The sequence below is a fragment of the Talpa occidentalis genome, unplaced genomic scaffold (genome assembly GCF_014898055.3).
Source record: "Talpa occidentalis isolate TD23 unplaced genomic scaffold, MPIMG_talOcc4v2.1 talOcc4.11, whole genome shotgun sequence".
Taxonomy (NCBI): domain Eukaryota; kingdom Metazoa; phylum Chordata; class Mammalia; order Eulipotyphla; family Talpidae; genus Talpa; species Talpa occidentalis.
Genome location: NW_023601104.1, coordinates 14,166,115 through 14,191,688, shown reverse-complemented (window position 1 = coordinate 14,191,688; position 25,574 = coordinate 14,166,115). Strand labels below are relative to the sequence as shown.

The window sequence follows — 25,574 nt, the reverse complement described above, 5'->3', positions numbered from 1 at the left end:
TGGAGGGGTCGCCCCTGAGGAGCCGGGTCGCCCCTGAGGAGCCGGGTCGCCCCTGAGGAGCCGGGTCGCCCCTGAGGAGCCGGGTCGCCCCTGAGGAGCCGGGTCGCCCCTGAGGAGCCGGGTCGCCCCTGAGGAGCCGGGTCGCCCCTGAGGAGCCGGACCCGGCGCCGCCCCGCCCCTCGCGGGAGCCCCCGCCCCGCGCACGGGCCTGCGTGTCCCCGCGCCGACCCCTCCCTCGCGCCCTCGCCCGCGCGCTCAGGCGCACGCGCGCGGCCCGGCTCGGGGCGGGGAGAGGCGGCGGCCGCGGCGCTCGGCCCCAACCTGTCAGCCCCGGCGAGCGAGCGCGGAGCGGCTGCCTCTTGGGGCGCGAGGACCGCCCCGCTCCCCCGCGCCCGGGGCCGCGTCGTGCCAGCCGGCCCCTCCAGCCGGCAGGGGGCGGGGAGATGCGCGGCCGCGGGAGGCTGCGCCCCAGGTAGACACGCCGCCCCCTCGCGGAGCCCGGACGCCTCCCCGCCGGCCCTGCGCCCCCCGCCGCCCCGGGCTTCGGAACTTGCGGGCAGAGTCGGGCGCCTTTAATTTCTAACGTGTGTGGTTTCCACAGGATGGGGAGGGACGCGCGGCGCGGCCCTCGGGGGCCGGCGCTCCGGTGAAGTAGGAGCCGCCGCCCGCCTGCACCGAGCCGTTCCGCGCCGCGGCCGCTCAGCCTCTGCCATGGCCGGGGCCGGCGCGTGGAAGCGCCTCAAATCGCTGCTGAGGAAGGATGACGCCCCGCTCTTTCTGAATGACACCAGCGCCTTTGACTTCTCCGACGAGGTGGGCGACGAGGGGCTCTCTCGGTTTAACAAACTTCGAGTTGTGGTGGCCGAGGACGGGTCCGAAGCCCCGGAAAGGCCTGTTAACGGGGCGCACCCGGCCCGCCAGGCCGACGATGATTCCCTACTGGACCAGGACTTACCGATGGCCCACAGTCAGCTGAGCCTGAAGGTGGACCCCTGTGACAACTGCAGCAGGCAGAGAGAGTTGCTGAAGCAGAGAAAGGTGAAGACCAGGTTGACCATTGCTGCCGTGCTTTACTTGCTTTTCATGGTTGGAGAACTTGTAGGTGAGTTGTGTTGCCAACTCACTTTACCTTGCCTGCACAATCTTTGTCCAGCTGTGGTTACACGTGATGTGAAGTTTAGACTTTCTTTTCAGGAAGGCTGGTGGTGCTTATGGAGATAGGGCTGTCGTGATGGGGCCACATGGATCCAAAGTGCGGATCAACCTAAGGGCGAGAGAGACTTTCAGAGATAATGGGACTTTGGCTTGTAGTGCGCTCAAACTGTCATCTGCTGTGAAGTTTTGAGGCCATCCTCTTCATTTCTATCTCGTAACTTCCTCTTTTAAAAAGAAATTCTGCAGAAACACCAGGTTAATTTTTGCAGCGTTTAAAATAGTAAATGATTCTGAAATTGCTTAGAGTCATAGAACTTTACATGATGAAGGGACCTTGCTGAACACCTGCTCCACCTTGTTCACACGTCAGGAAGCTGAGGGCATGAGATGTTAAATAAGTTGTAAAAAAAAAAATACTTAAGTAGCTAATAGAAGAAGAGCCAGATCTGTGTTCCAGTTTCTGTGTTTTTTTTCTTCTGTACATTTATCTCTTTATGCCATTTCTTTTTGTGTTTATAACAAAACGATTTGCAAAATTAAATACTGCCAACTCACCTGAAAGTTTTTCACTGTAAAGAAGATCTAAAAGGAGCCAGAGGGCTTCTCCAGGTTTTATTTTTCATTTTTTTGATTATTCAAGTAATATGTCCTCACTATAGAATGCATTCTTAGTTTAGAGATTGATTTCACGGTCACAGTAGTTTAAGTGCTGAGTTCGCTTGGTGACAGTTTACAGAGTGACATGAAAGCAGGGAGATTATTCTCCCATGTTGTCTCTTAATGATGAATTATGACAAGAAGAGAGGGAGCAGTCTAGATTTCACATGCTGGCTGGAGAGTGTATGTAGGAAAATACATTTCCTACCTCACCTCACCACTTCTCCCCATGCTCACTTCAGCCATGCTGGCCTCCTTTCTCTTTACACTCATTCTGTACTACCTGCAAGGCCTGCAAATGGCAGTTCCCTCTGCCTCAGTGGCTTGTAAGATTTTTGACCTCACTATAATAATACACTATGTGACGTGTACATGCATTCATAGGTAGACACATCTACATATGTTACATATATATATAAAACAAAATTTTTATTTTATGTGATATATTTTCATTTTTTTTGACTGTGGTCCCAGCGCACTTCATTGATTCCATGGTCCACAAATGAATAAACTACTTAACACTGAATGCCTCTACCCAGATCTTCTCGTAGCGCGTTTCTTGTCATTCACATCTCATCTCAGAAAGATACCTCTGAGAAACCTTTACTGTATGACTAAAAAACCCCTCATATCCCCTATTCCCTGGCCAATTTTAAAAACCTTCAGCATCTGAGATTACCTTATTTGTCTGTTTTCTTGTTTAACACCTGTCTTCTTCACTGAATTCCCAGTACCTAGAATGACTATCACAGGGTAGATACTCAATAATTTTTTAGTTAATTGTTATTCTGCAGACAATTATAAATGACTAAGTTATAAAGAAATTAAGGGAGTGAAGCTGTGGCCAAATAAGGCATGGTCTCAGCAGACTGATTCAATGACTTGCCCAAATTCACACAACTAGAATACTGAATCATTCAGACTTGGTAGTTCTTGAACTTAATATTTAATATTTGAGGTTTAACATTAATCATATTTTCCCCTTAAAATTAGTTTATTTTGCTTAAGTTAAAGTTAAGATATAATTGTCCTGATGTACTACTTTTAAAATTTCTTATTTAGTAAAAGTTGTTTTGTGAAGGCCACAGTGAATATTTCCTCTCAAATACTATTGACAAATATGAAAATCTTTGTTAAACAATACAGAAGTGCTAGTACTTAGGCTAGACATTAACAATATTCTTCTGAACATTATTCATTAAACAGAAGAGCATTTATTAAAGTGTCAAAAGCACTTAGGAATAAAGGAAGTATGGAGAAATAAAAAATGAGGTGCTTTAGAGATTTGAAAGAGGACACTTGATTTTGAATCTTTGCCACTAACTTGGTCTGAGACATTTGACAATGTCTATTCTTTTCTTCCATTCAAGGAAGTATTTTTGAGTACTTACTATAGTCCAGGCATTGTGCCACATGTTAGAACAGAGATTATTATGATCCCTACGATCTAAACCATTTAGCCTAATAATGAGACAGATACTAAATAAACATACCATTGAATTTAGAATTCAAATGATCTTATGTGCTATGAAGAAAAAGAACAAGATATAAGATATAATATACATGATGTAAGATATAGGTAAGATATGTAAGATATAATAACCATAAGATATAATAACCATAGTTTACATGTGAGTGAGGTAAAGTTAAACTGAAAAAATAATAGTAGAAGTTATTCAGACAAAGGGAATAGAATTTTCCAAGGAAGAGGCAACATGTACAAAGGTCCTAAAACCTTCAATTCTTTAAATGGAACTAAGAAGAAGACCAGTTTGGCCGGAACGTTGTAAACTAGAGAGAAAGAGGTAAGGGGATCAGATCAGGCAGGTCTTGACAGACCATGTTAAATAAATGTAGTTTTTATTTTAAATATAGTCATGTGTTGCTTAACGATGTTTTGGTCAACAATGGACTGCATACATGATGTGTTCGCAATAAGCTACACCATATAGCCTAGGTATATAGTAGGGTATATCATCTAGGTTTGTGTAATTATACTCGAGATTTGCACAGCAGCAAAATCACCTAATGGTGCATTTCTCAGCATGATCACATCAGCAAGCTGAGCATCACTGTACAGTGGAAGTTAGTGAAGATTTTTAAGTGGAGAGTGACATGGTTGGATTTACCTGTTTAAAAGATTACTCTAGCTCTTATGTGGGGAATGAGCTGGAGGGTGCAAGAATGGAACCAAGTAAGCTCTTCCATAGGTCCAGGCAAGAAATGCTCATGTCTTTGTCTAGAGTGAATACAAAAAAATGTACCGATTAAGAAACATTCTAGAGGTAACACTGACAAAGCTGGATGGTTTGATAGGGGTGTAGTGGGAGAGCAGTGTGTCAGGAATGATTCTGAAGTTTCTCACCTGAGCAGCTGAACATAACATGTCTAGTAACATGTCTAAGGAGTTATTAGCATGAATTAGTAGTTCAAAAGTGAGATATCAATGTAGACATACAATTTGTAATGTCCTAGGAATGGGAAAAAATTATCTAGAGAGCCAATCTTGAGGAACTCCAGTTTTAGGAGCATGAAAAGTTGATATCTGTAAAGCCATTTTAAAATGGAGCCAGAGAACCAGTGCAGAGAAATTTGCTTTACTTGTCTATGAATTGGACCAAAGACCTCTGGGCCAAAAGCAAGCAATTTTTTTAAGACACTATAAAGCAAACAACTGTTTGAAAACTGATGATTGTGAACTTTGAGCTAAAGGATAGAAACATTCCCCTTTTCATCCTTTCTAGAGAATCAGTAACAAATTATGTACACTTAAGAGTAATTTAAGTCCCTTAATATTAATCAGTTCTTTCCTCTAGCTACTTACCTCATTCTTCTCTTTTTTTCCTGTAAAAATCTGACTTTCTCCCTCCTTGGGGCAAGTTTTAGGTTTTCTACCTGAGTTTCTATCTGTGTGTGCTGAATTACAATTCTTTAGTCCCAAATAAATGCACTTTGCCTTTTCCTTTCATGCTGAAGTTTCAGATTTAGATTAACAGAAGTCATGCAGAGGGCAAACATAGCTCAGAATCCAAGAAAAGAGTATTTCAAGGTGAATTAAATAAGCTGAAACTGCTGAAAAGTCTAAACTGCTAGTAAGATGAGAACTAAAATATCTTTTGGATTTAGTTACCAAGTTATTGATTACTTTAACAACTCCGTTTTTGTTGTAAATGAAAACACTTGAAGAGTGAATGCAAAAGATTTCAAGTAAAGATAGCAAACGAATTCATGCATTTAATATTACTTTTTCCTAAAACCTTTCTTAAACTATGATAAAAGAACTCTTAAAAAGTGTATATATAAATATATGTGTATATATATAATTAAATTACATAAGTGTGTATACATACATTTATATGTGTATATACATATATGCATATATATATGTATACATACCAATCCACACAGATGGGGAAAACTTGAGAGGTTTCAATAGGTAACACAAATTTGAAAAATTAGAAGGAAAACAGATAAAGAAATAGCTGATTTAGTAAACCCAATAAATCCTAAGCAAGCAGTGGGGAAAACCAAGAACCGACCAGTTTATACTACTAGTACATCAGAATCACTTATAAAACTTAAAAACATAAATTGCTGCACCAGAGTTTCTAATTAAGTGGGCCTGGGGTAAGTCCTGAGAATTTTCATTTCTAACAAGTTCCCAGGAGAACTTCATACTTCTGATCTGGGACTCAGTTGAGAGCTATTTCACTAGAGAATCCTAAATAGGCCCAAAATTGGTTGCACCAGGTACTTCTAGAAGTGTGGTTAAAGAAGAAGGCTAAAACAAGGAAAATTAGTTAAAACCTGTTTAAGAACAAATCTGATAATAGTATTAATAATATACTAATAATAGTATATTTATATAATTAGTATCCAGAGATAAGAGTAGGTCAGTCATGTATCCATGAAATAAGAACAAGCTGCTTTAGAAAGGGAATTCAGGTAAAGAAAAGATCTTTTGACCAGTAAAAGCATAAGAATAAAATTTTTCAGCAGAAAAGTAAAATGAGTTAAGGTAATCTATACAGAGGAAAGCAAACACATAGGAATTAATAATAACAGAGAAAAGCCAAGGAAATCAGTATTCATTCCAATCCCAAATAATAGAAATTTTAGAACTAGAGAAAGCAGAAGAAAGGAAATAATTAACAAAATACTTAAAGAAATTTCCCCAGAACTGAAGGGTATACATTTCTAGATTGAGTCAACCCACACTCCTGCACACTGCTGTACATTTCACTGTCTATTGGTAGGATTAAAACATTGCGTAAAAGCTAAAGTGCTAAGACAAAATTTCTCTTTATTTTTTTAGCCCCCAATTTAGTGGTTCTTAATGTTTTTTAAGGTGACTGCCTACTCAGAGAATCTATTCATAGGGATGGATCTGCTCACCAAAAACACATATACCTTTTTAAAATGGTTTGTATATAATTTCAGTATACCCCGAAGTAACTATAATGAAATAAAGATGTAGTAGTAGGCATTAATATTTTGTGGGATGTTATACATTTTTGTTTTGATTGCTAATGTTTATTATTTTAATTCTTCCCTCTCACCCTAAGGTGGATACATTGCAAATAGCCTAGCAATTATGACAGATGCACTTCATATGTTAACTGATCTCAGTGCCATCATACTGACCCTGCTTGCTTTGTGGCTGTCTTCAAAATCACCAACCAAAAGATTCACCTTTGGATTTCATCGCTTAGGTAGGTAATTGGGAATTCTTTTAGGTTTACAAGAGTAAAACCACAATGAACTAGAACCTTTGATTACTGAAATCTCTCTGGTGATAGCCTGATTGAACAAAGCTAATGAAAAGAAATGAACAAGATCTATTCAGATACCTATCTTCCAGGAACATTCAGCCCAGTCAGCTAGACAGCTTACACATATAAAATTATGTATCATTATTCTCCAAATGTAGTTCTCTACATCCTGAAGATGTTATCAGAAAAAAAGTTTACCTTCTATTTACTGAACCAAGCAAAACTATATGGCTTTAATTTGCTAATGCGTTTCAGTTGTTTTCTTCCATGTCAGGCATTCCAACCAAAGCTTTCTGGAGCCCAGGTTTAAGCATGACTATAATATATATATATATATAGTCATATATAACTCTACATATATAATATACCCTGGATGGCTGACCTTTATTGGAGCTATTCTGTCAACATAAGTCTGTAAATAATGATAAAGATTCATTGCTTAGCCAATGAAGGAGACTTTTTAAAATCAGGCTCCTAAACCTTCTTCCAAGCCTATCGATGTACTTTCCTATAAAATATAGTTTTAACAAGAACTCTGCTAGGCCAGTTTAACAGAAGCAAACTCTCAATATCTGATCAGTCATCCTTCAGGTGATGTCTCATGGACCTGCCTTCTCTTCAGCAAGAAATCTGTTAGGTTGGTAAAGTAAAATTCCCTTTGACCCTGATGTTTTCTCTTAGTAATTTTCTAGCCATCAACATTCCCTAGCCCCTTTCTTGGCTATAACTTCCCACTTGCCTAGGAAGAGTGCAGAGTAGAGCCCAGTCTTTCATGCTCTCCCCATTACAGTAGTCCCTATAAACTATCAGTAAATAGGTTACCCCCATGAATAAACTCCTCTTTACCATATTTTAATAGTATCACTGAATTTTCTTTCTTTATCAAGGCACACATTTTAATTTTCCAGTTTTGAAAAAATTCTAATATTTATTTTTGGTATTTTTCCCCTTACATTGCTACTCATTTTTGTGCAATAAATGAATAAATTCTAATATTTAAAAGGTTAAAGTCATAATGTTACATGCGTAACACTGCTTCTTTGTTATGTTTTGTGTTTTTGGTTTTTTACTTATTTTAAAAATATTTATAAAACAGGGCCTCCTTGGTAGCGCAAGGGGTTAAGTCTCAGCATTATGAAGCAATCTGCAGCCACTACAGCAAGAATTCACTCCTGGCCAGGGAGCTGACCCACATGGTGTAGCAGACCTCTCCTGTCTTGCCTGCTGCTCCCCTCAGCAGTATATTTCAGTAGATTTGCCTGTTCTGTGCCCCACTCTTGTCTCTGGTGAATCCTCTCACCCTCACCTCCACCTCTGGCCTATACCCCAGCTCTTATGTGCATAAATAAATAAATCTTTTAAAATAGATATATGACAATTTACCTAAAGTACCATGTATGACCGGATGTCATTTACTTGGAACCCCAAGGTTGACATTTAGATAACTTCAACAAAACCCATCTTAACCAGAATTAATATAGTTTTATTTTGTAGGGACTCTGGCACTGGCATGGTTTATCTATCAAACAGTTCCTCCTCTTTGTTACTTTTGAGCCTGATCTTAACTTAGCATCTGTGTCTTCTAAAATCTATGACTTGGTCTTGTAATGCAAAACTTCATGTTGTGTCTGAATGGCTGTATCCCAAGTAACTATCCAGGTCATCAGGGAAATTACCTGGTATCCCCACCCTCGGCACTCCCAGCCACTGTAGGAAAGCCCTAAAGCCCCAAGTCAGATTTTTCTGTTCTAAGTCACTGCAAAATGCATGTGGAAGTGTTCCTATAAGAAACCCTGCTGCTTACCTTCATATTATGCATTTGTTTACTGATTGCCTTGGGGTTTTTAAACAACTTCAGAATGATTTTCAGACTTCATTGTTTTGTGATTTAAATACCTGCATTTTAAGATCTAAAACTCAAGTACAGAATCATGGAATGGGGATTTTTACCTTTTCTTTGAGAGTGCATTTCATTTAATGCTGTGGTTCTTAACCTCTTTTAGGTTATAGACCCTTTGGAATTCTAATAAAAACAGTAGAATTCTCCCTTAGAAACATGGGGTATCAGAACATAGCAAGTCCTACATAAAATAAATTAAGAACCCATAATTATGAAAATTCCATTAATTGTCAAAGAAGTACTTAGTGTTTATCTGCATGCAGGCACACCTCGAAGATAGTGCAAGTTTTCTTCCAGACCTTCACAATAAAGCAAATATTGCAATAAAGCAAGTCACACCAATTTTTTGGCTTCCAAGTGCATATGAAATTTAAGTTTACACTGTACGGTAGTCTGTTAAGTCCTTAATAGCATTCTGTCTAAAAAAATTAATGTGCATACCTTAACTTAAAAAAAAATCTCTTGCTGAAAGAATGCTAACCTTTATTGAGCCTTAACCTTTTGCCAGTGGAAGGTCTTGCCTCCGTGTTGATGGCTGCTGATTTAGTCAGGGTGATGGTTGTTGAAGGCTGGAGTGACTGGCGATTGCTTAAAATAAGACAGCAATGAAGTGTGCCACATCAGAGAACTCTTCCATAAAAGATTTCTTGGTAGAATACAATGTTGGTTGGTAGCCTTTACGCCACAGAGGAACTTTTTTTAAACAATTAGCCCTCTCAAACTCTGTCACTGATACACTAAATCTGTTGCTGTCATTTCACCAATGTTCATAGCTTCTTTACCAGGAGTAGATTCCATCACCAGAAATTATTTTCCTTACTTGTTCGTTAAATACCTCATCCATTAAAGTTTGATTATACATTTTCATCAATTCAATCACATCTTCAGGCTCCACTTCTAATTTTAGTTCTCTTGTTATTTCTACCGCATCTGCAGTTGCTTTATTAATTTGAAATCTTGAACCCCTCAAGTCATCTGTGAGGGTTGGACTCAAAATCTTCCAAACACCTGTTAATGTTGATATTTTGAGCTCCTCTCATGAATCACCAATGTTCTTCATGGCATCTAGAATGGTAAATCCTTTTCCAAAATATTTTTAATTGACTTTGCCCAGTTTCCTCAAAGGATTCACTATCTGTAGTAGCCATTGCTTTACAAAATGTATTTCTTAGATAATAAGACTAGAAAGTCAAAATTACTCCTTGATTCATGGGCTGCAGAATGGGTCCCATGTTCGTAGCCATGAAAACAATGTTAATCTCCTTGTATATCTCCATCAGCGCGCTTGAGTGACTAGATGCATTTGTATAAGATGCATTTGTCTCTTTTTCTGGCAGTAAGACTCAATAATGGGCTTAAAATATTTAGTAAACTGTGTTGTAAACATATATGCCATCATCCAGGCTTTGTTGTCCCATTTGTAGAACATAAGCAAAATAGATCATTTTTAAGGGTCCTAGGATTTGGGGTATGGTAAATAAGCATTGGTTTCAACTTAGTCACCTGCTGCATTAGTCCCTCACAAGAAAGTCAGCCTGTCCTTTGACGCTTTGAATCCACGCACTGACTTCTCTCTAGCTATGAAAGTCCTAAATAGCATCTTCTTCCAATATAAAGCTGTTTCAACTACATCAAATATCTGTAGCCACCTTCCTTCCTCAGTAATCTTAGATGGAACTTCTGGATAATTTGCTACAGCTTTTACATCAGTAATTGCTGCTTCACCTTACATTTTTATTTTATGAAATGGTTCCTTAAATACCTTATAGCTTCACACTGCTAGCTTCACACTTTTCTCCCTCTGCAGCTTCCGCTGCATAGAATAAAAGAAAGTGAGGGCTGTGCTCTGGATTAGGTTTGGGATTAAGGAAATGTTGTGGATTTAGAGTAAGGGAATGTTCTGTCCTAACTCCCTTTCCTTTGCAAAAAGCAGCTTCTGTATATCCAGTTTGAGATCTGGAGGCAGCAATTTTATTACAGAATTCTACATCCTGACCAGTATATAGACACTTCTGATTTGACAAGTTTGGAGCTTAAAGAGAATGACCCCTTAACAACTACTCAGAAACTGTATTTTCTTGTTCCTTTTGAATAAAACCGAACACATTTATTTATTTATTTATTTTTAAAGATTTATTTATCTATGCATACAAGAACTAGGGTACAGGCCAGAGGTATGGGAGGGTGAGAGGAGTCACCAGAGACAGAGAGGGAAACAGAACAGGCAGCTGACTGAAATACACTGCTGAGGGGAGCAGTGGGCGAGACAGAAGAGGTCTGCTGCACCATGTGGGTATCTCCCTGGCCAGGGATCGAACTTGTGCTGCAGTGGCTGCGGACAGCTTCATAGGTTGCGTCTTTAACCCCTTGCGCCACCAGGGAGGCCTAAAACCGAACACATTTAATTGCCTTGGGATTCTACATGAAGAAGTAGAAAATTAAGTTTCTTGGAGATTTCTTCTGCACTGACAATAGTAAATATCAAGCCATAGTTTCACTGTCATTGCCATTTTATGTTTGTGTATGGGGACAGCATTCTACTTTAAAGATCACAGTTTCTGTAGGTTTTTGATTGGTATATATTTATCTATGGACTTGGTTATGGATTTTTGATTGGTGTTTACAAATACCCGTGAGAGGCAACAATGAGAAGTAATTAAGAGTACAGTCCCTGGGCCTCACTGGTGGCACTTATTCTCAGCACTATGAAGCTATCACCAGCCACTGCAACAGGAATTAGATCCCCTGCCAGGGAGCTGACCCACATGGTGCAGAGACCTCTCCTGTCTCGCCTGCTGCTCCCCTCAGCAGTGTATTTCAGTAGATATGCCTGTTCTGCTCCCCATTCTGTCTCTGGTGAATCTTCTCACCCCCCACACCTCTGGCCTACACCCCAGCTCTTATATGCATAAATAAATAAAAATAAATCTTTTTTTTTTTTTAAAAAAAAGCACAGTCCCTGAAATAAAAGTTTTGGTTCCCTCACCTTACTAGTTTGACCCTGGACAAGTTACCTAACATCTTTATGCCTCCATTTCCTGTTGGTAAAATGAGGCCAGTAATAGTGCCTGTCTCCTAGAGTTGTTAAGAATAGTGAAGGAGTTAATATCTGTAAAGCATATAGAAGAGTGCACCAGCATTTAAAAAGCAGTCTTCACTTATTCTCCTTTTATTCAGTCTTATTTATTCTCCTCTAGAAACAACTTAAAATGAATTCAAGATTTATATGTGACTTTTCTGTATCTATATAGGAATGTCACTATAAATGTGGAGCATCCAATCTTTAAATTTTTTGGTTAAACTTTATAATGTGGAAACAAATCACATTTACTATTCTAGGTGCTAGAGAGCAAACAAAGGTGTTTCACCTTGATGGTTCAAAAAGTTTTTAAAGATGTGCTTTTGAACTCAAGACTTTATGAACCTTTTTTAATTTTAGCAAAAAATTAGCCAGTCAAGGTAACTGGAAGGCTGTAGAATTAAGCCCAAGAGTCACTTTCATTCTGTTGCTATTCTCCCTTCCTTAATGTGAACTCATAGGTTGTATAAAATTATCCAGGTTTTTCTTTTTATTTTTCTTTTCTTATTACTTTATAGTGAGCTACAGTGGCAGTTCTTTCGGAGAAGAGGGGGAGCAGGATAGGCACCATATGTGAGTTATTTTTAAATGCCTGATTTACTTGACTATAAGTATGTCATTAGAAATTAGTAAAATTGAAAACCTAATGAAACCACACCATGGGAGAAAATCCCACAAGCCCTAAGGAGCTGTATATGGCACTGTCTCCCAGACAAAGGGAAATGCTATTCAAAAGGGAGCCGTCCCCATTCCCTTGCTTGCTGTCTGCTTTTATCCTTCACTATGGGTTATGAGCAAATAAGTGGCCTTTATTTATGTGAATTTTTTTCCAGTTCTTGGGCTGAAGAGGCTGAATGGGTTAGATAAAGGTAGTGATCATGTTAAAAGACTGCAGTAAGCAAAGTTGTTTGTATAATAATTAAAAAGCAAGATTTATACCTTGGCAATGCAAATCACCAGCCTAGGTTAATGGCAAAGTGACAGTGCAGGAGTCTTAGCAATGTGTAGTTCTGCTGAGCAAAGACCTCTGGCAGATCTGGCTAGATGACAATTGTCTTGAGGTAGGTATTCGGTTATAATACTAATTCTGTAGTTTGTTTTTATATCCCCTGATGCAGAAGCAGAAAGTACTCAGCTACAAAAAATCATTCCCCATTTGTAACCAAGGAAACAGTCTCTTCCTTAGTCAACAATCTAACAGCTTCTTTCCATGACAAGAGTAACACCTATTAACTATTCACATCTTAGTGAGAGTTACATCAAATCACATGAACATCTATACTCCCAGAAATGGGAGTTTTTACTAAGGCAGGAGGAGCATCTGAGTGGTGGTCAATGTTGGACTGCCAAATGTGAACTAGAGAGTACCAGGCACCGTAGGTATGGAGTAGAGTGAGTGGTAAGAAGGTAGAAAATAGGATATTATTTAGAATAGGTGGGGAAAGGATCCAAAGAAGACTGTGCAGTTTAGCTTGGCATTCTAGTGACAACAATGGTTCCTGAGAATCCTACATGATATCTTTAGCCTGAGTGTAATACAGTTGTCTTGTGCTGAGTTAAAAAACATACTAGTTTGGAAGTTCTAAGCCAATCCAACACAACCCACTGATTTTCCTTCTATTTCTTTTCTACCTTCTTTCAAATTGGAACCTCTAGTGTCCAATTGGAAGAAGGTAGAAAAGAGAAGTTAAATAAAGAAGAGAGAGTCTATCTCCACTCTCCCTGGTGATTTTTATAGACTTGTGAAACCTATCTTTAGATGCCTGCTATATATAGTTCTTTGAGGCAGTAGGAGGAATAGAAAGACAAGTGTTCTGTAATTTAAGTGACATATCCTCATTATTGGCATCATAGCGTTAGAAAAGCTAACAGATATGGTAGGCCAGTATATCTAGGCCGCACTCATGAAAGCAGCTTGCTTGGGTTGAGTGGTATTTACATAATCAAAGCAAATTAACTACTCAATCACTGAATAAGTGCTCTATAGTTACCTGCTGAGTAAGTGAATGATATATTCAGTAGTAAAGGATAGGGAGATAGGGAGTAAATATGTAAATAATACAACATAATCATCATTTTTAGTAAGTGCTATAAAGGGTTATAAGATAATGTGATGAGAATGACAGAGGACTCAAATACTTCTCATAGGAACCTTGAAACTCCGGTTTTGGCAACTTACTAATGTGTTAAGGTGTATAATAAACTTTTCATATTTTACAGTACTACTGAAACTTGATAGCCATCTCTGTTTTCTCTCATTAGCCATTCACAGCAAAACTTTATTCTCTGTGAAATTCAGTATATTCTGGTCTTTAAATATCATTGAAGCAGTACTTTTCTACTTGCTCGGTGGGATGCTGCCCTATCATGAATCTTTTAATAAAGTCAATTAGGTAGCTTAAAAAAAATAAAGATCATTGATCATAAACATTTGCTTTTGCTTTTATGCAACAGAAAGAAAAGATCCCAGCGGTGTAAAAACAAAACAAAACAAAACATTTATTCATCTTACTTCCTACTGCAGTGCTACATTCAGCCAGGTGGGGTGATTTAATTGTGTGTAAAGTAGTAAAATGTTAGAAGTACTATTATAATAGGTCTTCTAGAATTTCCATAAAAATCTCTTTGAAGAATTTTCCATTTATGGTAAATTTGTGGTCAGTCTTTTTCACCTAACTTTAACAGGATATATAATTTTCACAGAAATCTAGGGTTTCAATTCTGTATGTTATGCTCTCCTTTTGTCTTGAAAAGTTGTATTGTATGTATGTGACTGGATACCAACCCAAGGTCATAATTTGGTTGTTGATTGAAAACTTCCCTCTCTCTCAGATGTTGTGGGGAAAAGACTATCTTGCCTATGTTTATCTGCATTCCATCACATTAAAAATACTATGAAAAAATGCTAAAATACTGATTAGCCCTATTCAGTTCTAATTAATCCATATTTCACCAAAGTTTAATTTATTCACAGTGAAAGAGCTTTTTGTTGATTTTATCAGAATAAATGATCATATTACTAATCTATTAGGGTTTTTTAACTCGGTAGTATTATCTGTGCCTTACACTTTTCAATTATAAATCTCAGCTCTGAAAGTGTACTGAAATTTTTCTTTTGCATTTATCAAAGATACTTTATAGGTAATTAGAATAGAAAATTATTAAAAATGTCTTTGTTTTTCACCAAGGGAACTAAACATGAAGCACATTCCTTATTAATTGCTGGAAAAGGGATGTCGCTGATAGCAGTGTCCCAATGTGTGATTTGAAAACTATCTAGGAATCAGCTGAATTCCAGTGCTCTTAACTGAGGGCAGGCATCTGATCCTTTTTATGCAGCTCAAGTGGGTTAAAACTGTAATGTGGAGGGCCTCCCTTGGTGGCGCAGCGGTTGAGCTCTGGGCTGCAAGGCTACCTGCAGCCTCTGCAGTGCCAGTTCGATCCCTGGCCCCCGGCAGGGGTCCCACATGGTGTGACAGGACTGTCTCGCCCACTGCTCCCCTCAACAGTGTGTTTCGTCTGTCTGCCTGTTCTGCTCCCCGTCTGGCTCTGGTGAATTCTCTCGCCCTCCCGCGCTTCTGACTGTGCCCAGCGCTATAAATAAAATAATAATAATCAAACAAAAAAACTGAGTTTTCAGCTGCTGAGTTTCAGCTGCTGGCTTCAGGACCACAGTAGGCCTTCTGAGTCCTCCATCCCAAGAAACTTTGGTTTTGTTTTACTTTGACTTCCCATTTTGCTTTATTTTGAATGTGGTTTTACCTTTTTTGAGAGTTCACAAAAAAGCAATTTCAAGTGTTCAAGAAAATTATCACTGGGATGCCAGATTTAGCATGTGTGCATACATGCCACAAAAACAACTACAGGACACCTCATATGTCTGAAATATTGCATGGGACATAAATTAAAAAATTACCCTTGTTTGTCTGAAATGAAAATTTTACTGGGCATGAGTATTTTGCCTGGCAAACCTAATATCACCCAAGCCAAGACACTTTTAAAATGAAATGGGGCAGAAGGAATAATATTTATGCTAGAACAACAGGTACAAATAGGATTTTCCTGGCAAAACTGGAAAGTATGGTCAACCTAATTAGAGGGGGTTTTGAAAGAATTTTAAATTATTGGTTTTAAATTTTCCTAAGAAATCAAGTCTCTATGTTCTTTACTTATTTAACTACAGAATCTTTATACATGTAAAAAGTATTGCTTTAGTAGTTCATATTAAAAAGGATTAAGACACCTTAAAAACTATGGTAGCCTAATGACTACTTTCAACCTTGACACATAATTAAAGTTATCCTTCTTTGTGAAAAAAAGGAGGCTACTAGTTCGTGAGTAGTATAGTTTACAATTTCTTTAATTATTGATTCTTTATATTATTTAAGTTTACTTTGTTTTTTTAAAGAAAAAAATATAAATTTAATTAAAATTAAAAGATATTATGAGAAAATAGAAATTCAAGCTAGAGAGGAGAAAATATTCACAATACAATATACCTTACAAACAACATAGTGTGTATGAGTGCCTACTAGAAATTCACAATTAAAAATAGTCATTAAATTAGGTAGAAACTACAACAGTTTACTTAAAAGGCATACAGCCAATAAGCAAATTAAAACCAACGTTCAATATAATTAAATATCAGTGTAATATGAAATAAAACTAAATGAAATACCAGTACTTGCTCTACTAGAATGTTTAGTACATATACATTACATACATATAGATGTATGTAAACTTTGCCATCAGAATTACAGCATCAGACAAGAAAATATCATGTTTTTTCTGTCTTGCCTTTGGCTTAAGTCTCTTTTAACCTATTTGCTGCTTGTTTAGGAGAATTTTGTAAATAATTTATTATTCATATTTAGCTTAACCTTCTTAACTGTAGTCTTTTATCGGCTTCCCTAGCTCAACTGTAGACTAACTTCATTCTGCGAATTCATCCATAAATATTTGAGTACCTGCTACATACCAGCCACTCTACTAGTGTTATGGCATATGTCACATGGAAAAAGACTTGGTCTTATTGGGGAACTTAGAATATGTGCTTGATATGGAAGTCTCTGCACAGTTTTGTATTTCACTTGGTCTTTTCTCTCACTTCTTCAGCCCAATTTCTCTTTCAAAGTATGATGATTAATATGTGAGGAATAGGAATTATATGGTTTTTTTGGTCTTATTCCAACATCTGATACAGGATATTATTGGCATATTGGCTACATTAATGAGATGTTTTCAGGTACTTTTTCCAGCAGTTGTTGTAATTTATGCATTGTAACTAGATATATCAAAGTCCAGTTTACTTCCTGGGACCTTTGAACAGTGATCTGTCCCAGATAACAGTTTTCTTTTTAATAGTCAACAGGATTAAAGTCTGGTTTCCCAAAAGAGAAAGTTTTCTTTAAACGTATTTTCTTGAGTTTATTGTTCTAAGTGTCCATACTTTTTAAATATAATGTTAATTACTCTTTTTTTAAAAAGATTTATTTATTTATTTATACATACATACATACATACAAGCACTGGGTACAGTCAGAAGCGTGGGAGGGTGAGAGAATCCACCAGAGCCAGAGCGGGGGAACAGAACAGGCAGACTGATGAGGTACACTGCTGAGGGGAGCAGCGAGCGTGGCAGACTCGCGCCATGTGGGACCCTTGCCCATTGGGCGGGGATCGAACCGACGCCACTAGAGGTTGCGGGCAGCTTCGCAGCCCAGTGCTCAACTGTTGCGCCACCGGGGAGGCCCTAATGTTAATTACTCTTATTTGTACTTACATTGCCCGACTTTTTGTAATTTTGAAAAGATACAAAATTATTTCTAATTTATAGTCACACATAGTAGAAAATGATAGTCATGCTGTAGAAAATTCACAGAGATGACTCATGTAAACATCATCCTTTCTCTAAGCTACCCATTCTCCTCATAACCAGTTTTTATCAGTATTTTATATCTTTCCAGAGATTTCATATAAAGATCATTATTTATGTATTCCTTTTTCTTTTCATATAAATGATAACATGTTATATGCACTGTTATATAATTTGCTTAATTTTACCTAACTTTCTTAGAAAATATTCTGTGTTACAAGTTCCCTACTAATCACATTTTTTATTGTTTCCAATTGTTTGCCATTATATATGATGCTTGAGAAATGGCCTCAAAACATACCTCATTGTGCACATGTGTAACTCAATTGCCGTAAGTGTGTACAGTGCTCCCAGAAGAGGAATTCCTGGGTCAAAGCGCATTTTACTTTTTAAAATACAAATAGGGCCTGCCTGGTGGCTCAAGGGGTTAAGACACAACCTATGAAGCTGTCCTCAACCACTGCAGCACGAGTTTGATCCCCGGCCAGGGGGCTATCCACAAGGTGCAGCAGACCTCTCCTGCCTTGCCCACAGCTCCCCTCAGCAGTGTATTTCAGTCAGTCTGCCTGTTCTGTTCCCTGCTCTGTCACTGGTGAATCCTCTCACCCCCTCCCCCGCACCTCTGGCCTGTACCTCAGTTCTTGTATGCATAAATAAATCTTAAAAAAAATAAAATACAAATAGCTGTATGGTTTTTCATATTATATACTTTGTTGATTGACATGTAAGATCTTTCCAGATCTTTTTTTGATAATACAGACATAGCTACAGTGAAAAATCTTATAGATATGACTATATACATATGGATGAGTTTCTACTGGATAGATTCCTAGAATTGAGAAATATGTACATTTTACTAATTGCTTGTAACATATTATTTTTACTAATTGCTCCCCCCAAAAATAGTAGTTCTGTTTGATACTTTCACAAGTATTATATCCTTTCTAACTCCATTATCAAACTTTTTAATTTTTGCCATATTAGTAAGGCACAAAGAAATAGTATTCTCATTTTATTTATTTTTTTTTTTTTTTGAAAGATTTATTTATTTATTTATACAAGCACAGGGTACAGTCAGAAGCGCGGGAGGGTGAGAGGATTCACCAGAGCCAGAGCAGGGAGCAGAGCAGGCAGAAGGACCGAAGCACACTGCTGAGGGGAGCAGTGGGCGGCAGGAGAGGTCTGCGCGCCATGTGGGACCCTCCTCTGGTGGCCGGGGAGCAGCCGGGGATCGAACTAGTGCCGCGGAGGCCGCGGGCAGCTTCGCAACCCAGCGCTCAACCGCTGCGCCACCGGGGAGGCCCCCTCATTTTATATTTTTAAGATTTATTTATGCATACAAGAGCTGGGGTACAGGCCGGAGATGCAGGGATGAGAGGATCCACCAGAGACAGAGTGGGGAACAGAACAGGCAGACTGACTGAAAGACACTGCTGAGGGGAGCCACAGGCGAGAGACAGGAGAGGTCTGCCTTGCCATGTGGGTTTTTCCCTGGCCGGCCTGGGATCTAACTCATGCTGCAGAGGTTGCAGATTGCTTCATAGTGCGGTGCTTAACCCCTTGCGCCACCAGGGAGGCCCATAGTATTCTCATTTTAATCGTATTACAATTGATTTTGAGGAATTGGCCGTTTCTTCTTATTTTCTATATGTTACTATATGTGTCTTTACCCATTTTTCTTATGGGTTGTTTACTTTGTAATTAATTTTTTAAGTATATTTAAAAAACCATGCATGTTACAATGTGATCATGTATATTACAAGCATTTTTCTTTTTTTTTCCCACTGTGTCTATAAACATAAATAGTTTGATGCTAAGATGTAGGTGGGAAAATATGGTGGGAGTTATATAGTAGAGGATTCACATCAGTCCAACTATAAACATTTTTTAAATAAGAAAAATAATATGACAAAATAAAGGAAATGCGATATAGACAAGAGATTGTACTATATTTGGCTTGCATAAAGTGTAACAGCCATCCTGTGAATATATTTGTTGTTTTTTTTCCCTCCAGAGGTTTTGTCGGCTATGATTAGTGTGCTGTTGGTGTATATACTTATGGGATTCCTCCTGTATGAAGCTGTCCAAAGAACTATTCATATGAAATATGAAATAAATGGAGATATAATGCTTATTACTGCAGCTGTTGGAGTTGCAGTTAACATAATGTAAGCACTATTTTAAAAAATAATTTAATAGACTACTTTTTAGAATAATTTTCACAGCAAAACTGAACAGATTTCCCTTGTATCCCCTACCCTCCCACATGCATAGCCTCTCCATTGTCAACATCCCCCACCAAAGTGCTATCATTGTTTCAATTGATGAGCCTAAATTAACACATTATCACACAGAGTCCAAAATTTACATTAGGGTTCACTCTCCTCTTGCTGTTGTACTTTCTATGACTGCACAAAGTTATAATGACATGTGTCCTACCATTAGTATTACACATTCTATATTATTTTCACATCAATATTTTCAAGTACTATGAACTTAGAAACCATTATACATGTATTTAGTAATGTGCACTAATACTCTTAAATTATGTATTACATTAATTTTTCTTCCCAAATATGGTCTATATGTGGTCTGCTAATCTCTGGTCTAGTGGTTATAAGTTGAATAAAATCGAAAGTCCTTACAATATCCGTTTTAATAAGATCCTGTTTATTCCTCTAACTCATATCCTAACACTCTTGCTCATTTTATTTTAGCCACATTGACTCTCTTATTTTAAGCATACAGAGCATATTTTCAACTCAGGACCTTTACCTGCTGTTCCTTCTATCTAGAACAATACTCTTCCACCACCACTTGCTTCCTGATTTCATTCAAATCTCTGCTCAGATGGAATCTGAGAAACTGACCATTTCCCCGTCACTCTCCATTCCTTTGCAATGTTTTACTTCTCGTCAAAGCAATCACTGTGCCCTACAGTACATTATGTATGTGTGTGCCTTTCTCTCTGCATGAGAGGGACATTCACAGTGGATAAGCTGTCATATTTACTGTTTTGACCACAATGCCTGGAAGACTCCCTGCTACATAATAGGTGCTTAAACATTTATTAAATGAATTAGTTCCATGTTGCAACCCTAGGGTCTTGACTAGTAAATATTTTTATCAATGAGTAGGAAAAATAATGATGTTTTATTTTTAACAGAATGGGGTTTCTTTTGAACCAGTCTGGTCACCATCATGCCCATTCCCACTCGCTGCCTTCGAGTTCTCCTACCATGGGTTCTGGGTGTGGACACAACCATGGGCAAGATAGCCTGGCAGTGAGAGCTGCATTTGTACATGCCTTGGGGGATTTGGTACAGAGTGTTGGTGTGCTAATAGCTGCATACATCATACGATTCAAGGTAATATGATTGCTAATTTTTCTATTTTAAAATGTATTTAATTTCAGCATTAAAACTAAAGATGATTGTGTTTGTATTGAAATAGCATTGCATTATAACATTATATAAGTTTCAGGTATGCATCATTAAAAATCAGTATGAATATACATGACATTAAAGTAAAAGTGATTGTCTTTTTATCAGTATATAGGACACCAATCCAATGCCAGTCCTATTTGTTTTGCATTTATGCAAGCTTGAGTCACAAGTATAGTTTGTTGCTAACACTAAACATAATATATAGTATGTCCTTATGGGGAAACTTATGTGTGATTGGCTTTGGTAGCACGTTCACTGGAAAACTCAACGTTAAGCCTTCTAACTGAACTGCTAGGTTTTAGAATGTGCACTGGACTAGAAATCCAAAGATGTGGGTTCCTGTCTTGTCTCTGTCATGAATGCTTATACCTTGAGCAAATCCTTCAACTCTAAACTTGAGATCCCTTCTCTTTAATATTAGTGGCAAAGACCAGATAGATGATAGCTAAAATTTTGTGTACCTCTAGTATTTCATGGTTAAATCAGAGTGGGAGAGTTAGAGAAGTACAGAGTAAAACAACAGAACAAAAGATTGGACATCTATAAATGGGTCCCATGAGGAAAGGCATGTAAACATTGTAGGAAAAAGTGAAACTATTTCCCCATTGCAATATCCAAGTTCTAAAGGTGACACCTCTAACCCTGCTAAAGCAAGCTAAAAAATAGGGGAAAAAATATGCTGTGCTTTTTTGCTTTATAATCTGTTTTATGTCTGTCTATATTTAATGACGCAATTTTGATCTGTTACCTTTCAGCCAGAATACAAGATTGCTGATCCCATCTGCACATATGTATTTTCACTACTCGTGGCTTTTACAACATTCCGCATCATATGGGACACAGTAGTTATAATACTAGAAGGTAAGATTTCACTTACTTCCCCATTGTGGGTTTATTGCTTCCCTAAATCAGATTGAGGGTAGGGGTGTAGGGGGAACACTCTAGGGTAGAAGCCATGTCTTTTCCTTTGTTTTACTGATACTCTTTAGGCTCTAGTAATACTACCTTATATGTGTGTAACATTAGAAGCAATGCACTCTCCCATCTATGACCAATTTGATCCTATAGTAGATAAGAAAAGAAGGTAAGGCAGACTGTTATTCCCATTTACCAAGTAAGAAAATTGACACTCAGAGGGATAACAGAACTTGATTGAGGTCATGTTGCAAATAAACTGTGTATCTGGGACAAGATTGCAATTCTTTGGTTTTTTTTTTTTTTTTTTTTTTTTTTTTTTTTTTTTATTTTATATTTTTCATTCATTTATTTATTTATTTATACAAGCACTGGGTACAGTCAGAAGCGCGGGAGGGTGAGAGAATTCACCAGAGTCATAACGGGGAGCAGAGCAGGCAGACTGACGAAGTACACTGCTGAGGGGAGCAGCGGGCGGCAGTAGAGGTCTGTGCGCCATGTGGGACCCTCGTCTGGCAGCCAGGGATCGAACCGGTGCTGCAGAGGCTGCGGGCAGTCTCGCAACCCGGCGCTCAACTGCTGCTCCACCGGGGAGGCCCATCTTTGGTTCTTAATGCAATTATGTTTTAGTGGTTTATTAATTTGTTAATTCCCACTTAACTTGCTGCTTGGCTATATTTTATACATGTATTTGTGTTTTTAACTATATTGTTTTCAACATCCTTGCCTTGCTGATGTTATATATAAACATTAAATATAAGTTCTCAACAGTAGGTTTATCATAATTGGATGTTCCTTTCTTTCTTTTTCCTTTTTCTTCTTTTGTCTCCCCTAGCGTATTTGTTAAATACAGTATTCTGGTTTGACTGACATTTCATTTAATGAGAATGAACATTTTCATAAGAATTCATTAACCTCATATATACTGTATATGTGCATGGTTTACCCTAACATATTAATACATTTAAAAGTGTTTTTTATTTTTATTTTTTTTTAAACGAGCTCTCATTCTTTTTATTTATTTATTTATTTATTTATTTATTTATTTATTTATTTATTTATGCAAGCACTGGGTATAGTCAGAAGCGCGGGTGGGTGAGAGAATTCACCAGAGCCAGAACGGGGAGCAGAGCAGGCAGAAGGACCCAAGTACACTGCTGAGGGGAGCAGCGGGCGGCAGAAGAGGTCTGCGCGCCATGTGGGACCCTCCCTTTGGTGGCCGGGGAGCAGCCGGGGATCGAACCGGCACTGCAGAGGCTGCAGGCAGCTTCACAGCCCAGCGCTCAACCGCTGCGCCACCAGGGGAGGCCCTAAAAGTGTTTTTTAAACTGAAGTTGGTAAAGCCATTTGGTTTCTTTGACAAAAATACCCTATCAGTAATATGTAACTTTTTTCCCCAAATAAACTTTACTTATAAAGTATATATTCTAAACTAACAGGTGTGCCAAGCCATTTGAATGTAGACTCTATCAAAGAAACCTTGATGAAAATAGAAGATGTACATTCAGTGGAGAATTTAAATATCTGGTCTCTCACTTCTGGAAAACCTACTGCCATAGTACACATACAGCTAAGTATGTTGTTGACAGTAAATGCTGGGGTTGGTGGACTTCTAGCTTTGGAATTAAACATTTGTGCTTATAATTAAATAGGAAGACTTTACTGCTGGGAAGATTTGTTTTAAGGGAGGGGTGAGGCTCTTTGGAAGGTGAGTTGCAGGTCAATATTGATAGCAGAGCGATAATTTTCAATCTCTTTGAAATGATGAGATTTACAGATTGATTTTTGCCTCCCAATTAGAGTCATTAAGTATATTACCATGCTTTTTCTACACAAGAAAATCTAGACTCTGTTTTTATTTTCTGAATTTTTTTCACAGATGGAAGCTTTTTATTTTGTTTTTTATAAGAATAATACATGTGCCTGGTTTATTAAAAATGCAAAAGATGAAAGACTTGTAATTTTCTATTATTTCTCTGCCTGATAGTAGACTAGAAAGATGGGAATAATGAGAAGCTATTAATGGCTTTGTAAACTGATATACGTGTCTAACAGAATACCTTCAAGGAGGTATTCTTGATAAAAATGAAATGTTTGCAGTATATTAGGGTTATATTTCCCCTACGTCTTATTTACTAGGGTGTAACTCTGTACAATGAATAGTAATGATGTTTTCTTGACATTGCAGTTCCTGGAAGTTCATCCAAATGGGAGGAAGTACAGTCCAAAGCAAAGCATTTATTATTGAACACATTTGGCATGTATAAATGTACTATTCAACTTCAGAGTTACAGGCAAGACGTGGACAGAACTTGTGCAAACTGTCAAAGTTCCAGTCCCTAATTTTATGTACACTGGGGACTACTGCCTTATTTATGCTGAAGTCATAGACATGAGAGCAATAAATGCAAACCTAAATGAGAAAACGGAATACCTGATAGCTGTGTCCATGTAAGCACTGGTGTCTCCAAACAGTCCCTCCAGCCTGACAGTGCTAGTTTTTGTTCAATGGACAAATAAGACTTCACTATGATTTTCAGATGAAGATGTTTCCAAAACACTGTTTACAGAATGAGACATGACTCTACAGATACCTCATAGAAGACAATCCAAGTTCATCATATGACCATTATGAGAGAGTGCATGTCTTAAAGGAAGCATCAAGAATTCAGTATTTGTATCTAAAATTCCTTAAGGATCATTTTATAGCAAACCAGTGCTAGAAAACTGAATTTTTTTTTTTTTATTATGTACTCTTGGACACCCAGCTTCTAGAATTTGACACCCAACTCTTTTTACAGAAATTATTTCTCAACAGATTTCTGAAAGTACTAGTAAATATTCAGAGAGTGGAATAAGCATGTATTCCTAAGTGTTTCAGAAATGTTTCACAAATAAGTCTTATTGTTATAGTTATACTTTATAAACAACTTTTTCCAGATGTTACAGGGTTTTGAATCTCAAAGTTAACATTTTTGGCTGTTTGTAGTCTTATGAGAATCAAATCTTTACATATTGTGGTCACTGTCATTAATTAGGAAATATTTTCAATAGTATTCTGAATGGCAGAAGTTAATCTTGAAATCAATTTTCTATGTGATGATTTAAAACAAAGCAGTGAAGATGCAGTGATGCAGTGTGTCGTTTTAGGTTTAAGTGTTCCTGAAATCACTTTTATTGTTCATGAAATGATACTTACTTATGAAAGGCAGGAAACTGCAAAATGTAAACAGTGATCCTCTGTCCTTTCAAGAACGGCCTTACATTTTGTACGCAAAGTTTGCTTGATACCTTGCTTCCTTCCACCATGCCAGTTAGTTTGTGTGTGCCTTTCTGAGTAAAACTCTGGAGGGGCGAAGATTCAGTTTATAATATCCACCTCTCATGTTCATTAACCACTTTCCTGCAGAGAGAATTTCTGTTTGATATGGGTTAGGGATGCTCCATGGACTCCAGAAACACTAAGATATAATTATGGGGTTTTCCAATAATACCATAGCAGAAATGCCCAAAGAGATTAAGGGAAGCTAGTACTATAAGAAAACAAAAATTTCAGGGTTTTTGAGTATGTGAGTGAGTGAGTATGAGAGAGAGAGATTGTGTGTGTGTGTGTGTGTGTGTGTGTGTGTGTGTGTGTGTGTGTGTGTGTACGTTTTAAAGCACTGGAATAAGGATGGACATTAAATCCCTGTAGCAGGGAGGCTAAGCATAAAAGTTTCCAAACCAAAGGCAACCTAATTGGTAACAGTTGTGTTAAAGAGGCAGCTGTGTATAT

At 38.1% G+C, this 25,574-nt stretch overlaps 1 protein-coding gene across 3 annotated transcripts; it reads left to right on the top strand.

Moving 5' to 3' along the window:
• The first annotated feature begins 602 nt into the window (after positions 1–602).
• Positions 603–24,225, top strand: SLC30A4 (solute carrier family 30 member 4). 3 transcript variants are annotated; one of them, XM_054701189.1, is made up of 9 exons: positions 675–1,102; positions 6,378–6,524; positions 12,082–12,136; positions 14,018–14,103; positions 19,453–19,606; positions 20,605–20,806; positions 21,640–21,745; positions 23,239–23,373; positions 23,988–24,225. In XM_054701189.1, the coding sequence occupies exons 1-9, from the start codon at positions 712–714 to the stop codon at positions 24,140–24,142; spliced, it is 1,431 nt and encodes a 476-aa protein (XP_054557164.1). In that variant the 5' UTR covers positions 675–711; the 3' UTR covers positions 24,143–24,225. The 3 variants fall into 3 exon arrangements, with proteins under 3 accessions (XP_037358309.1, XP_054557164.1, XP_037358310.1); XM_037502412.2 differs by lacking the exons at positions 12,082–12,136; positions 14,018–14,103 and having other exon boundaries at positions 603–1,102; XM_037502413.2 differs by lacking the exons at positions 14,018–14,103; positions 20,605–20,806; positions 21,640–21,745; positions 23,239–23,373; positions 23,988–24,225 and having other exon boundaries at positions 19,453–19,524.
• The last annotated feature ends 1,349 nt before the right edge of the window (positions 24,226–25,574 follow it).